The sequence below is a fragment of the Palaemon carinicauda genome, chromosome 39 (genome assembly GCF_036898095.1).
Source record: "Palaemon carinicauda isolate YSFRI2023 chromosome 39, ASM3689809v2, whole genome shotgun sequence".
Taxonomy (NCBI): Eukaryota; Metazoa; Arthropoda; class Malacostraca; order Decapoda; family Palaemonidae; genus Palaemon; species Palaemon carinicauda.
The window spans coordinates 52,351,283-52,368,782 of NC_090763.1; the positions used below are offsets into that span (position 1 = coordinate 52,351,283).

The window sequence follows — 17,500 nt, forward strand, 5'->3', positions numbered from 1 at the left end:
GAAGTTCATGTTGTGGAGAAGGAGGATGAGGATGAAGTTAATGAGGTAAAGAAGGAAGATGAGGATGAAGTTGATGAAGTGTATGAGGTGGAAGATGAGGATGAGGATGAAGTTGTTAAAGGGGGAAAGGAGGATGAGGATGAAGTTGATGAGGCAGAGGAGGAGGATGAGGAGGAAGTTGGTGAGGTGGGACGATTGAATGTGTAATTATTAGATATCACCTGGTATCCTAACAGCAATGATCATTGATGCCCGCGGTGGGAGGATGAGGATGAAGTTAGTGAGGTAGAGGAGGTGGAGGAGGAGGAGGATGAAGTTAGTGAGGTAGAGGAGGAGGAGGAGGATGCGGATGAAGTTGTTAAAGGGGGAAAGGAGGATGAGGATGAAGTTGATGAGGCAGAGAAGGAGGATGAGGAGGAAGTTGGTGAGGTGGGACGATTGAATGTGTAATTATTAGATATCACCTGCTATCCTAACAGCAATGATCATTGATGCCCACGGTGGGAGGATGAGGATGAAGTTAGTGAGGTTGAGGAGGAGGAGGAGGATGAAGTTGATGAGGGGAAGATGATATATATATATATATATATATATATATATATATATATATATATATATATATATATATATATATATATATATATATATGTATATATATATATATATATATATATATATATATATATATATATATATATATACTCTTTCAGCGTAATCTTTCTCCTAATTAATTTTAATTAAATGCTAAAGAACATATGGCAGCATTTTTTCTAATTTTCTGTATCTTTTCTTCAGGAATAGAGTTTTTTGAAGGAAAGGACATCTGACTCTTCAAAAAAAGCTTCAAAATTACAAAATTCCAGTTGGAGTATCAAAAACCATCCACTGGCGGAGAAGTCTCGATTCCCAACATCATTTGTTGTCAGTAACAAGATGTAGCACCAACATTGTTAGTTGTCAGTAACAAGATGTAGCAGTGACATGAGCTGAAAAATCTCGATTCCCAACATCATTTGTTCTCAGTAACAAGATGTAGCAGTGACATGAGCTGAAAAATCTCGATTCCCAACATCATTTGTTCTCAGTAACAAGATGTAGCAGTGACATGAGCTGAAAAATCTCGATTCCCAACATCATTTGTTGTCAGTAAACAAGATGTAGCACCAACATTGTTAGTTGTCAGTAACAAGATGTAGCAGTGACATGTGCTGAAAAATCTCGATTCCCAACATCGTTTGTTGTCAGTGACAAGATGTAGCAGTGACATGAGCTGAAAAATCTCGTTTCCTAACATCGTTTGTTGTCAGTAACAAGATGTAGCAGTGACATGAGCTGAAAAAATCTCGATTCCCAACATCGTTTGTTGTCAGTAACAAGATGTAGCAGTGACATGAGCTGAAAAATCTCGATTCCCAACATCATTTGTTGTCAGTAACAAGATGTAGCAGTGACATGAGCTGAAAAATCTTGATTCCCAACATCATTTGTTGTCAGTAACAAGATGTAGCAGTGACATGAGCTGAAAAATCTCGATTCCCAACATCATTTGTTGTCAGTAACAAGATGTAGCAGTGACATGAGCTGAAAAAAATCTCGATTCCCAACATCATTTGTTGTCAGTAACAAGATGTAGCAGTGACATGAGCTGAAAAAATCTCGATTCCCAACATCATTTGTTGTCAGTAACAAGATGTAGCAGTGGCATGAGCTGAAAAAATCTTGATTCCCAACATCATTTGTTCTCAGTAACAAGATGTAGCAGTGACATGAGCTGAAAAAATCTCGATTCCCAACATCATTTGTTGTCAGTAACAAGATGTAGCAGTGGCATGAGCTGAAAAAATCTTGATTCCCAACATCGTTTGTTGTCAGTAACAAGATGTAGCAGTGACTTGAGCTGGAAAATCTTGATTCCCAACATCATTTGTTGTCAGTAACAAGATGTAGCAGTGACATGAGCTGAAAAATCTCGATTCCCAACATCATTTGTTCTCGGTAACAAGATGTAGCAGTGACATGAGCTGAAAAATCTCGATTCCCAACATCATTTGTTGTCAGTAACAAGATGTAGCAGTGACATGAGCTGAAAAATCTCGATTCCCAACATCATTTGTTGTCAGTAACAAGATGTAGCAGTGACATGAGCTGAAAAATCTCGATTCCCAACATCATTTGTTCTCGGTAACAAGATGTAGCAGTGACATGAGCTGAAAAATCTCGATTCCCAACATCATTTGTTGTCAGTAACAAGATGTAGCAGTAACATGAGCTGAAAAATCTCGATTCCCAACATCATTTGTTGTCAGTAACAAGATGTAGCAGTGACATGAGTTGAAAAATCTCGATTCCCAACATCCTTTGTTGTCAGTAACAAGATGTACCAGTGACATGAGCGAATTAAAAAGATGAGCAATGTCTCCTGAGCATTTTTAAATCAAGCGAAAAGCCTCTCGTGTTTACCTGGCTGACTCACTTAATGAATCAAGAGATACCGTGGGAATTTGCTTAAGCAATTTTTCAATCCGGTAACTCGTGGGTTTTTTTTTTTTTTTTTTTTTTTTTTGACGTTTGGTTCTTTTTTTTTCACCTTTTCATAAACCATTTAGGTTTTCATCGTCGACACAATGTGCGTGGATCCTTAAAAATAAACTTAATTAATTTTCTAATTTGTATAATGTTCTGATGAACTTTTAATCAGCCTTAATCCTGCCTTTTTTTTTTATTTTTTTTTTTTTGAAAACGTGAAAACTATTGAAAGGAATGATCGCTTCACTCTGTATATACGAACACAAGAATACACATACTTACACACACAGACACACAAACATACGAAAAAACACGGCGGTGGTCAGGAACAAATAGCGAAGGTGATTAATTCACGTCTGTCGGAACGGAAAAATTCAAGGACCGTGAAAAACGTAGAGTCATAAATAAGTGTTTTTTTCCAAAATGTTCCTTCGCCATTTATGACTTGACCTGCGTCCGTAGAGGAGCACCTGTTCCTAAGGTAAGCTTCAGCCGACAAGCGAGAGTCTTTGTCACCTAAACTTTGTTTCAGTTGGAGTGAAAGTCCATATACAAAGCCTTAAGGGAAAAAAATCATATTAAAGTGTAATTACAGCCGTCACAGAGGGAGAAAGAAAAAACTAATTTTCACGGTCGGAGTCGGTGAATCTATGTATGGTTGGTCAGTCAGTGGGCCGTATGTTGTCTTAACTTGTTCCTTGGAGCTTGTAGCGTATCTCCGCGCTGTTCTGCTCCTCGGGCGCCCCCTTCCCTATCTTTCGCCTTCTACTTCCAAGTTGCTCTACGTACTCCGTCGGGGTTAGAAGTTCCTCGGAAGGGAGCTCTGAGCCTCTGATATTACAAGAAATCGGTGTTAACGGCTCCCGAAATTCGACCGCTGAGTGTGTGAGTGTGGTTTAGGCGTCACAGGTGTTGTCCTTGGCAATGTGCTTTTGAAGAAGTGGGTCAGGGGTCAAAGTGAAAGAGGGAAAGAAAAGGAAAGTGCGATGAAGTGGTCAAAGGCCAAAGTCCCAAAACATCAATCCATTATGTTATTCTCACCGTCATCGAGATTCTTCTTACCAAAGAAAGAAGAAGAAGCGAAATGGGAGGATGAATGGGAAGAGGCATTGCATCGAAAGTGGTGATGTTCCTGCTGCTACTTCACGGTCTATAGGCGGGTGTGCGCATGCGCATGATGGCCAGAGTGCTACAGCTAGTTGTGTGACGTCATGTCCATAGGTGAGGTATGGTTATTGTTCGTCGCTTTTAACAACAATTTCGGTTTTCATTGCATTAATTAACTTGGCAAGCAAGTTTAGGCCTACTGGGTGATTATGCAAAATCGTATTAATTATTTTCTTTATATCTAAAGCCCCATTGATGACCATTTTTTTTAGTAACACACGTACACACACACGCGCGCTCACACACACACCCACACACCGTGTATATATATATATATATATATATATATATATATATATATATATATATATATATATATATATATATATATGTATACTGTATATATATATGAATGTAATTGTGTATACTTTTTATCAGTATGCATTAAAGGTTTAAAGGTCGCTCATGAATGGGCAGAGGCAAGGGACAGCGATCTTGCCCTAGCAAGCAGGACAATACCCTAGAAACTGACCATATATTATATGATCAGCTGCGCCCACCCAAGCTGGGACCAGGGGAGGGCCAGGCAATGGCTGCTGGTGACTCAACAGATAGACCTATAGGCTTCCCTAAACCCCCCAAACCTTGGCTCACAAGGATGTTATGGTTGCAGACACTAAAGGCACTAACGAGTCTGAGCGGGACTCGAACCCCGTCTGGCAAACGCCAAGCAGAGACGTTACCAATTAGCCTACTGGTACGTTCAAATATCAAATAACTGATTTTGTAATGTGTTGAAATAATGTATTATCTTCTTGTCAATTATACAGAAGATACCTCTCTCTCTCTCTCTCTCTCTTCTCTCTCTCTCTCTCTCTCTCTCCTCTCTCTCTCTCTCATTATATCCTTCCTAACTCCCCATAACACTCACTCTCTTCCAAGGCCCCTTTAATCTCATATTCGATTATCTCTATATCCTTTCCTTTCATTCTTATCCTTAGCCTTCCCCTTCTTTCTTTTCCCTATTTTTTGTTTTATTTATTTATTTGGTGTCTCAATTATACAGTACAGTAAGATACCTCTCTCTCTCTCTCTCTCTCTCTCTCTCCTCTCTCTCTCCTCTCTCTCTCTCTCTCTCTCTCTCTCTCTCTCTCTCTCATTATATCCTTCCTAACTCTCTCTCTCTCTCTCTCATCTCTCTCCTCTCTCTCTCTCTCTCTCTCTCTCTCTCTCTCTCTCTCTCTCATCATATTCTGCATAACTCCCTGTAACTCTAACTCTCTTCCAATGCCCTTTAATCTCATATTCGATTATCTCTATATCCTTTCCTTCTCTTCTTCTCCATAGCCCTCCCCTTCCTCTATTTCCTTTATTTTTTTTTTTATTTTTTTTTTTATTTGTTATCCCAAAAACTTCTTCCGCTCATTTTTTCATCATTAGCGGTTTTTGCTGTAGCCCCATATACCCGACAGACAATCCCTTTTTCTCTCGTTTTATAATCTACTAATTGGCCTTATTATCCTTCGTACTCATTTCTATCCAATCCTTCTCTATTTCGTATAATCTATATTTTTTTCTTTAAATGTTCTCGTTTCGCTTATCCACTCGCAAATCTTCTGTTCTACATTTCTTTTCCCTTTATATTCCTTAATTTCTGTTTCTTCTTGATTAAAATAATTCTCCAATTAAAAATATTCCTTGATCATTTTCATCACTTTCTCACTTAAAACTTGTCTATTCCATTTTGCATTTCTTCTCATTTCTTCATGAAAAAATAACCTTCGTTATTTAATCTTTTTCCAGTTTTTCTCCCTCAGAACATTTGCTCACCTCGATCACTCGCTCTCTTGTCTCCCCCCCCCCTCTCTCTCTCTCTCTCTCTCTCTCCTCCTCTCTCTCTCTCTTCTCTCTCCTCTCTCTCTCTCTCTCTCTCTCAACTTGTTGCACAGTGAGTAATTTTTCCCCTTTATTTTTGCTTCCATTAACAAGACCAGTTTCGCTTTCCTTCCATTTCATTCCATTTGCATGGGTTTGTTTTCTATTATTGTTGGTGTTGTTGCTGTTGTTGCACTTTTTATTGTTATTTCTCTCGTTATTTGTATTGTTTTAATTGCTATGCTTTGATATTGTTACCATTACTTTTTTTTTTATTAAAATTTTAGTTCATTGTCTATTATTATTATTATTATTATTATTATTATTATTATTATTATTATTATTATTATTATTATTATCATTATTATTATTGTTGTTGTTGTTTTTGTTGTTGTTGTTTTATACTATTATTATTTTTAACCCTCTAATGGTAATGGTGGATATTATTATTATTATTTTTACTCCTATTACTATTCGCAGTATCATACAAAATTAATAATAATAATAATAATAATAATAATAATAATAATAATAATGATAATAATAATAAAGGAATTTGTTTGCTTATTTACTTTTTACTCTTACTCTCAAGCAAACCTGTTCCATTCAGTAATACTCATTCTTATATTTGCGTTCGCTCTACAAAGACTGCTTTTACGTCTTAGTCATGTTTCCTTTTTCATTCATGTGTAAATTCTCTCTCTCTCTCTCTCCTCTCTCTCTCTCTCTCCTCTCTCTCTCTCTCTCTCTCTCTCTCTCTCTCTCTCTCTCTCTTGGATTCAATGCTTTCATCCCCCATAAAAAAAACTATCACCGGAAATTACGTTTTTTTTTTTTTTTTTTTTCTAGTGTCATATCGATTTTCACTTTCATTCTTTCCATCTGGATACGCAGCTTAATCTCTTCCCTTTAATATTCCGATGAACAGGAAATGCACTGAGATGGCGAATTACGAGAAAGATGAAGAATACATACATACATACATGCATACATACATACATACATACATACATACATACATACATACATATATAGTGGTGAGTGAATTTACATGGACGTTTAGTAGTAAATTGAATTATAAACTATAAATTGAGTGATTTAGTAGTAAATTGAATTATAAACTATAAATTGAGCGATTGAACTTTATAGATTCTGGGGAATAATACATAGATACATACATACATACATACATAGTGGGGAGTGAATTTACATAGACGTTTAGTCGTAAATTAGATTATAAACTATAAATTGAGTGACTGAACTTTATAGATTCTGGGGAATAATGCATACATACATACATACATACATACATACATACATACATACATACATACATACATAGTGGGGAGTGAATTTACATAATCGTTTGGTAATAAATTGAATTATAAACTATAAATTGAGCGACTGAATTTTATAGATTCTCGGGAATACTGTTAAAGATTTTTGGCAGATGAAGGAAGGTTCATGTAAGAAAAAAGGGATGATAAAATACTAATTTTGCCTTTACTAAACAGAAAACCAGCTTTTTTACCAAATAATAGTGTAATGGTTGTTAAGAATGCATAAAGAATAATACGTGAAGTTCACATTAAAATCGAATGAATCGAGGAGTAGCCTACGTAGCAAAGACTCAGTTTATTATGTTAAGGGGGTTTAAGGATTTGAAAATCTTTTATAAATGGCGGAGCATGGTAGGAGATTTTGTTGTTAAAAAAATGGCTTTATTCAGCAAACAATTAGTATTAAAGTATTATTATTATTACTAGCTAAGCTAGAACCCTAGTTGGAAAAGCAGGATTCTACAAGCCCAACGGTTCCAACAGGGAAAAACAGCTCAGGGGACAATGACAATTCCCTAGCAGGACAATGCTCTAAAGACTTACCATATATGCATATGAATCAAGCGCTGATGACTCAGCAGTTAGACATACAGGGTCCCTAGACCCCAAACCTTTAGCTCACAAGGATGGTGAAGGGTGGACATTACAAGAAACTATATGTTAGTGTAGTTGACATTTTGAATCAAGGTTGAATGAAGGTCTGTAGAGAATATGAGAACACCTAGAGTTCTTAAATTTGGCACCAAACAGTGGAATTACTCGTTAACTGCATTGATCTTTATATTTAGAGATTGGCATGAATTTTCTGTAAGAGACTGCAGAAGGCATTAAGGACTGACTATTTTACTGATGCAGAATTATTATTCTTTCTTTATAGATTTAACCTTTTATAAACAGTTTTTTAAAGTTAAACTTACTTTTACTGTAGACACATCCGAGGCATTAGATATTTGCATGAATTTTCTGTAAGAGACTGCAGAAGGCATTTAAAACAGGTTATTTTACTGATGCAGAATTATTATTCTTTCTTTATAGATTTAACCTTTTATAAACACTTTTTAAGGTTAAACTTACTGTTACTGTAGACACGTCCAATTTAATTTTCATTATATATTTTCATTTACATTAAATTCAGTCTCACTTTCCAGACCTTTATTCGATGACATAGTTTGCTCTTTTAACAATGACTTAGAGTGACAATCTTTTCCATTACTACCTAGTAAGAGTGTGACATGGTGCACTTCCTCAGAGCAAGGTGTGTCAAGATTTCCTGTATCCAACTGTTCATATCTTCTCAGTGTAAGGTTCAGAAATGAAACTGTTGAATCTTCAGGCCAATGATAAAAGGTTAGGTCTGAAGAACTTTCAACTATGCATCAAAATATCAGATGATATTGTCAAGGTCTTCGCTATGACTCGAAACAAGATTTTCCCTTATTTTCTAAATAGTTTGCGTATTGCTCTTTTTGACTTGATTTGTCAAAATTTCTAAAGTTTATTCAATGCAAATTTATAAATTTTCCATACTTTCTTTGTGTATTTGATAGTTCTTCATTATAATTGAACTGCCTGAGTAGTAGTTGCAAAGGTTACAGCCTATCAGCATTGTTAAGAATTAGCTATAGGTTCATGAATTTTAAGAACTACGCATCTACAACATAATTAGGAATTTATTTTTATCCCTATCTTTCTAGCGTCAAAAATCCAAATTCTAGATATTTCCATTTGTTATATGTAGAATTACTTTATCTATATTATGTTGTTATCCTCAAATATACATCGACTTCATCATTTGCCAACTACAAAAAACAGATAGATCGCATAGCTATTAATAAAGAGAGAAGGAGGACTCTGAGAAATGTAAGAAGCTATAGATGTGCCGATATTGGTAGTGATCACCAGCTCCTCATTGCCACACTAAAATTAAAACTAACAGCACCCAACAGAAATGTAGATAGAATACCTAGGTTTGATACCACATAGCTTCTGTTCTGGAAGATGAGCACAGAGAAACATTTGCAATTAGATGCAGGAATCAATTCGCAGTCTTAGAGACTTTGAGAGAGGAAGAGCAGACAATTAATGAAAAGTGGTGGGATATTAAAACATAATTATATCAGTCAGTTGGTAATGAAGTTTTGCGACATGCAGTTACATGAAGAAAGCCATGGATATCAAATGATACGTGGGATACTATAAAAAGGAGGCAAGGAAAAAAATGATTTTTAAAAGTTTTCAAGGAAGTAATGTAAATTACAATGTAGAGCATGCTAAGTATTCCAGTATTGATAGTGAAGTCAAAAGAAAGGCCAGGAATGGCTGAAGAGACTATTTAGACAGGAAAGCAGACGAGACTGACAGAGGTATGAATTCAGGGAGTGGTTATGTTGTAAGAATCACTCATAGAATTATTAATGAAATCTGGGGCCAAAGAAGAAGAAGCATATACCAATAAAAGAGATGGATCTGTTATAACAACAGAAAATGAGGAAAGACAACATTGGATGGAACACTTTAGTGAGGTCACGAATAGGAGGTACGAAGGGAATAATTTAACTGATATACCTGAAGCTAATGAAGACTGATGTGACTATGAATGAATTCAATATCTTTGAAGTCGAAGCTATTTTTTTAAAAACTCATGGGATGGAAAGCCCCTGGTTACGATGGTATAACTGCTGAGATGATACTGGCTGAAAATGAAGTGACTCCCAGAATACTCACAAGATTATTTTGTAGAATGTGGCATGAAGAGGCAAAACCTGATGATTGGGAATTAAGTGTTGGTGAAAATGGTAAAAAAGGAGACCTGACTGATTGTGATAATTACAGAGGCATCACACTTACGCCAGTTGTCATAAAGATATATAGCATTCTTATTTTAAAGTGACCAGATAGAAAGATTGATGAAAAGCTGAGAGATGAACAAGCAAGATTTAGCAAAGATAGAAGTTGTACTGACCAAATTTCCTTATTGGGTCATGTACAGCAATGCGTAGAATATAGAAATCCACTTTTGAAGGCATTTGTGGACAATGAAAAGCCTTTTGATAGTGTGCACTGGCAAATTTTGTGGAGTCCTCGCGTTATTAAGGAATTCTTCTTAGATATGTAAATTTTATCAAATCTGTTCATGAGCATAGCAAGTGAAAAGTTAATGTCAATGGAGTCCTATCAAATGAATATCCAATGAACAGCGGAGTACTGCAAGGGAATGTGTTATCACCTATGTTGTGTATCCTCCTCATGAATTTGTAATGTATAAAACAGTTGGAGATAGTGGAGAAGGACTGGACTGGAGGGTAATAATAAATTAGCTGATCTAGAGTATGTTGACGATGCTGTCCTATTTAGCAGAACACCGCAGGATTTGCAATGCTTGCTTACCAGAATGCGTGAAAATATCACACGAGGTTGGATTGAAGATGAATACAAGAACGACAGAGATAATGAGAACGAAATATGTAATGGAAGATGAAATATCATCTGAAGGATTAATGAGGTAGAATCATTAAGTATTAGGAAACTATGATCTCCAGTACAGGGTCATTAGAATTGGAGTTTAATGAAAGATTGAATAAAGCAAATCAAACAATGGCTAGGTTAAGTAAAATTTGGAAATCAAATTGCCTGAAAATCAGGCTACATATCAGTTAAGTGAGATCTGTTACAGTATGAACAGGGGTCATGGTATGACAATGAAACAATCTCCTACAGATTTAGTAGATTAGAGAACAAAGCCCTCAGAAGGACATTAGGAGTTAAATGGCAGGACAGCATTAGAAATGAAACTATAAGAGAGATTACTGGAGTGCCATATGTACATGAGATCATGGTGAAGAGTAGATGGAGATGGTTTGGGCATGCTCTTCAAACTCCCAAGAGATTAGTTCACTAAACCTATAACTAGCACTAGAAGAGTTGGAAGCCCCAGGCCTACACGACTGAGGACTAGGAAACGTGAAGTAGGAGATGATGAATGAAGTAGTATTAAATGAAAAGCTCAAGATAGAGATGACTGGCGAAATCTAACCGGTGCCTTTACGTCAATAGTCGTAGGAAGAGATGATGATGATTTATAGAAAACGGGTTTCGTATATGTAAAGAAAACCGCACGGGCATTCAAGCCATCGTTAGAGTTTAGAAGAAAACAAGGAAATCTTGGAAGAATGAATATCATCTAAAGGTGTGTTAGTAATTTAACACTCTACTTTTGATAGTTTTATTTATATAGACACCCTTTACCTTCACTGTTTCCACGACTATTATTACTATATATATATATATATATATATATATATATATATATATATATATATATATATATATATATATATATATACACACACATATATATATATATATGTATGTGTGCGTGTATATATGTATACATATATATATATATATATATATATATATATATATATATATATATATATATACATATAATATGTATATATATATTTATATTTATATATACAAACTACTTATTTGTTTATGAGTACATATGCTCATATAAGTTCGCACATATATACAGTATATATACTATATATATATATATATATATATATATATATATATATATATATATATATATATATATGTGTGTGTGTGTGTGTGTGTGTGTGTGTGTGTGTGTGTGTGTGTATTTTTGTGTGTGTGTCATTGTGCACGCACATTAGTTTTAAAAAATGGCATAGAATTTTAATATCAATTGATACAAGAGAAAGTAATGAAGACTTTCTGCCTCACCCTGTATCTAGTGACGTTGAACAGAGATGTTATTTTTGGAAGTTTCTCTTTGGTCTACTACGTTCTTCATCAAACAGATTTGGCACGTTTTTATGTGTACAATCTCTCTTTTCTTTACTTTATAAATAGTTAAAGGAAGATCTTGTTTCATTAATTACTTGTTAACTCTTTTTCGGCTCTCTTATTTGCTCTAAATAAGCAGGAGTTTGTGAAGTGGTTTCTACTGCGTTCTTAATTCCCTCCAGCTATATTTGCGAAAAACTTTTTGCATTGCTTTCATGGTCAAATCTACTACATACTCCTTCGCTGCCATTTCACTCTCTTCTCTATTTTCCCTTTCCATTCTTAATAGTGGTGCATGAAATTTGCATAATTCATTATGGTCGTAATTTCAGTATCGTTACCATGTTTCATAGTTTATATAAGATAAGTTTTTTTGTTACTAGTCTGAAAAATAGATGTACAAAAAACAACTAACTTGAGACCTCTCCACAGTATACAACAACTACCAAAGAGTTTCAAGATATTTGGAACCATTTAATTATCCGTATATGAAATTCTTTAAGACTTTTTTTTTTTTTTTTTTTTTTTTTTTTTTTTTTTTTTTTTTTTTTTTTTTTTTTAAGAGGATGACTGGTTTTCTCAACTCATTAACTGGTATATTATCTATTACTTCTGAATTGAGTTATTTTAAATAGCTCAATGCGATTGATCATCCATATTTCATTGCGCCATTGCAAGCAGTTTTCTTATCAAAATAACATAAAACATAAACTAAATAAAACTCTTATAAGTAAAATAGGAAGAGTATTTGCTTGAGGAGAAGCTAGGAATATATCTATAGAATATGTTACTTCGCTGACCTACCCATTAGGTAGGTACCTGCTCGTAGCAAAGCTACATCACCAGGCTTTACGGGAATGTTAAGAAAAGAGACGATACTATCAACTGTATATTATACAGCTGTCTCCTTTTTCTAACGACTAAGGATATTAAAGATTACTCATAGACCCTTCTTAGAAAATGTATGTCTATCTTCTCGGAGTGATTTACCCAAAAGGTAATATTGTATTCAAAGATAGATTGTTATGTAGATGAATTATCCTATCTAATAATGTTACTCTACTATGTAAATGTGTTTGTGGTAGCTCGAGCGCAAGTGATTACCGACCAATTTCCATAACTCCCTTATTATCTAAAGTTTTTGAAAGTCTGGCAAAACGTCTAAATAGGTTTGCGGAAGGCAATCATATGTTCCTTACTTTACAAAGGCCTCTTAGCATGTGATGCCCTTCTTACAATCTCCAATGCTATACAGATTGTGGTCAGGAAATTCTTATGATTGGCCTTGATTTTACTGCTGCCCTTGACCGTGATAATCATGAGGGGCTAGTTTACAAACTTGAACAATTGGGAGTTGATGGGTCTTCCTTCTTAGTGTCATTATTGAATTTCTAAATAATAGGTCACAAAGAGTTGTTGATAGGTACCATAGTGAGTATAGGAATATGGTATATGGTGTTCCTCAGGGTAGTGGTCTTGGCCCATTTATATATATATATATATATATATATATATATATATATATATATATATATATATATATATATATATATATATATATATTTACATGATATGTGGTTTGGCCTAGAAAACCAAGCCCGTTGCATATGCAGGTGATACTATTCTCTTTGTATTAATTCCATCTCCTGAACGTACATCTGGGGTTGCTGAATTCTTTAATAGAGATCTGGCTAAAATTAGTGCATGATGCAAATTATGGGGCATGAAGTTGAATCCCAACAAAACTCAAAGTATGATTGTAAACAGGTCAAGGACAGTAGCTCCTCAACATCTAGATCTCAGAAAATCAAATCAAGTCAAATATGATCTGTTACCCTTCCAAAGAAGATGGGCCTCCTGCTTCTCCAAATAAGCACACGAGAAGGGATACGCCTATCAATTATGTTGACTAGATCCTCATTCAAAGGGACGGCAGGATCAGCACTACTATACAATTGTGACCAATTTAGGCCTAGAAGATCACTCAAAATCCCATTCCAGTCTGGTTGATATTTCGTGTAAATCTTAAATGAGTAGTATACATCACGGATAGGCTGCTCAGTCCTCACTACTAATGAAATCAAGGCATAATCAGATGTTACAACAGTAGAACTAACCTTACTTTTTATAACGCCCGGGGGGTCGGTGAATACGAGGTCCAAGCAGTTACCAGACCTGTGAGTAGCTTCACTTTTGTTTTGTTCACAGCCTGATTCAGGGGCAAAGTCTAAAGCTCTAAAGTCATGGCGATCGGTAGGAGAAACAGAACTTAACCACTCCCTTTGGTGAGCATTGAAATCTCCATCAAAGACAAATGAGGACTTTCTATCATCATCTTGTATCTTAGCCATAAGGGTAAGAAGACAATCGAAGAGAGAATCATTCATATCAGGATTTCGGTAGCACAAACACAAATAGAAGTTGTTATGTTTGCCACAAACTTTTATTACCTGAATCTCATGCCATCCACATTCATAGCAGGACTTCTGAGAAGCAGGGTACTCAGTCCTAATATACACCGCCATTTCCCTGGCCCTATGGATGGCATCGCGTTTCAACATATTGGCTTCTTAAAACCAGGTATAAGGAGCTCAGATGAGTGCCTCATATTAGAAACCAAAGTTTCTGAGCACAAAAGAATATCATACTGTCTGGACGCAAATGTATGGTCTGGAATGTTTGCATGAAGACCACGAATATTGCAATACGGTAGATGGCATTGACGAAAATCTAGGACGTAGTGCTCCAGGATTGCGCTCAATGTCTCCAGACAGCATAAGAATTAATGGTAATAAAAAAGATACATCATACTTAAAAACTAAATTAACAGGAATAACAAAAACATATGAAAGATCTGTTTTAACGTTGTTGTTGTTCTTGAAATATTTTATTCTAATTGTTCATGACTTTTCATATAATTTATTTATTTCCTTATTTCCTTTCCTCAATGAGTTATGTTTCCCTTTTGGAGCCCTTGGATTTATAGCATCCTGCTTTTCCAAATAATAATAATAATAATAATAATAATAATAATAATAATAATAATAATAATAATAATAATAATAATAATAATAATAATTGACTTTCTAAAGGAGAAACTAAGACTTAGCTTTGTTAATTACTAATGTGCTAAGAGCATTACTTTATTACATACAATTTATCACTTCAAACCGGATAATCCGGTATGTGAGATTACTTTTTATGTGTACTCCACCGTGATAATAGATACACTAATTCATTATTTCCTTTTAAGAACAGATATAACAAGTCGTAAAAGACCACTTCGGACACAGGAATGTCTGAAGAATTTATTAATGGATATTACTTGAGAATTGAACCAAGTAGAATGTAAACAATGATAAATATCAATTGTTATTTTCAGAATTCTTCAAGGTCACCTCTTGTCATTTTGGACTATTCTTTAAGTAAGCTAACGCATGTTACAGTATTATTATTATTATTATTATTATTATTATTATTATTATTATTATTATTATTATTATCATTATTATTATTACTTGCTAAGCTACAATCCTAGTTAGAAAAGCAGAATGCTATAAGCCCAAGGGCTCCAACAGGGAAAATAGCCCAGTGAGGAAAGGAAACAAGGAAAAATACATTTTAGGAACAGTGACAACATTAAGATAATTATTTTCTACATAAACTATAAAAACTTACCAAAACAAGAGGAAGAGAAATAAGATAGAACAGTGTGCCCAAGTGTACCCTCAAGCAAGAGAACTCTAACCCAAGACAGTGGAAGACCATGGTACACTGGCTATGGCATTACTCAATTATTGAGCCACAATTGCGTCTTGATACTGAATCCAACACTTTACCCTAGAATAAATACCCACAGGGAAATGCTAAATTAACATATTAAAGTAATTAGTGTTAGGGACGAAATATTATTAGCTAGGAAGGACAAACTTCACCAATGAGCTATCATGACGGAGTTGATTTCGATTTATAGTACAAATACCTGAATCCGACAGGTGTATGCAATTTATATATATAGCAGAGTCGGAATCAACCTTTACGTGACTTAATAACTAGATGGTTTAAAGGCTATGGTCTTGTTCTGGTGTGGTTAAGAATCGAAACAGATCTATAGACTCAAGAGAAGCACTCATCATCAATTAATATCGCTTTGGCTATTTATTCCCAAGAAATAGCGAATTCTATGCCAAGAGCTACTTATGAATCAATATTTGAATTCATAGTTATTAAAAAAATAATCTAACACGTTATATATATATATATATATATATATATATATATATATATATATATATATATATATATATATATATATATACGGTATATATATATATATATATATATATATATATATATATATATATATATATACCGTATATATATATATATATATATATATATATATATACATACAGTATATATATATATATATATATATATATATATATATATATATATATATATATATATATATATACCGTATATATATATATATATATATATATATATATATATATATATATATATATACATACAGTATATATATATATATATATATATATATATATATATATATATATTATATATATATATATATATATATAGATATATAGATATATATGTGTGTGTGTATGTTTGTGTGGTTGCCCGTGTGTATAAGTATATGTATATATACACGCTTTTGTTTGTGTGCCAGCGTTTAAGTGGACAACACCTGACACCACTGACATAATGAGTGTCCATTGTCGCTACAGTGTCATCCTGCAACTTAGAAAAAAGAAGGCAAGATGTGGAGTTTCTCCTTTGAACACAATAGCTTTTGCTCTCATTTTCCAAACTCCTGGTTTCCTGTTCAGACCACTCTGACTCACCTCCGGCTGTAAGTCTATACCCATGTACACTGAAACTAACTCGTGTGGGTTTGTGCGTGTATTGTGGGGGGGGGGGAGGGTTTGGGAAGGGGTACCGGGTGTCTTTTCAAGTTATAAATGAAATTGTACCTCTCTCTCTCTCTCTCTCTCTCTCTCTCTCTCTCTCTCTCTCTCTCTCTCTCTCTCTCTCTCTCTCTCTCAAGTTATGAATGATACTCTACCCCCCTTTTTTTTTCTCTCTCTCTCTCTCTCTCTCAAGTTATGAATTATACTCTACCCCACATCTCTCTCTCTCTCTCTCTCTCTCTCTCTCTCTCTCTCGTTATGAATGATACTCTACCCCCATTTCTCTCTCTCTCTCTCTCTCTCTCTCTCTCTCTCTCTCTCTCTCTCTCTCTCTCTCTCGCGGAGACTCCATTTGCTCTTTGATAGAGTGATTTAGTTTAAGCATTTAAAGAGTTGTTATGATCTTGTCTAACTTATTCTTGAACTCGTTCATTGTGTTACTGTTTACTACATCCGCTGGAAGTCTATTCCAAGTATTTGCTATTTTGTATATAAAGAAATTGCCACATTGAGGCTCAATACTACGCAGTACTCTAGAAGTTTTATTTCAGCTTTTACCAAGTTGTGGTATGATCTTCCTAATCGGGTAGTTGAATCAGTAGAACTTCAAAAGTTCAAAGTTGGAGCAAATGCTTTTTTGTTGACCAGGCGGACATGAGTCTTTTATAGTTTATATATGACATATTTGTTTTTGACGTTGTTAATAGTTTATATATGACATATCTGTTTTGACGTTGTTGCCTTTTTTAGAATGATTTATTGTTAATTTGTTCTCTTCATTAATTTATTTCCTTTCCTCACTAGGCTATTTTTTCCTATTGGGGTCCCTGGGCTTATAGCATCTTGCTTTTCCAACTAGGGTTGTAGCTTGGGTAGTAATAATAATAATAATAATAATTT

General features: G+C 34.5%; 1 protein-coding gene across 1 annotated transcript in view; it reads left to right on the forward strand.

The window, feature by feature from the left end:
- The window catches only part of LOC137631402 (acidic leucine-rich nuclear phosphoprotein 32 family member B-like), a 74,543-nt gene that overhangs the window by 508 nt on the left and 56,535 nt on the right, over positions 1 to 17,500 (forward strand). Inside the window, exons 2-3 of the mRNA XM_068363168.1 lie at positions 1 to 186; positions 265 to 429. The exon at positions 1 to 186 is cut by the window's left edge and continues 84 nt beyond it. Of these exons, the coding sequence (XP_068219269.1) occupies positions 1 to 186; positions 265 to 429 (351 nt within the window). The remainder of the gene's footprint in view (positions 187 to 264; positions 430 to 17,500) is intronic.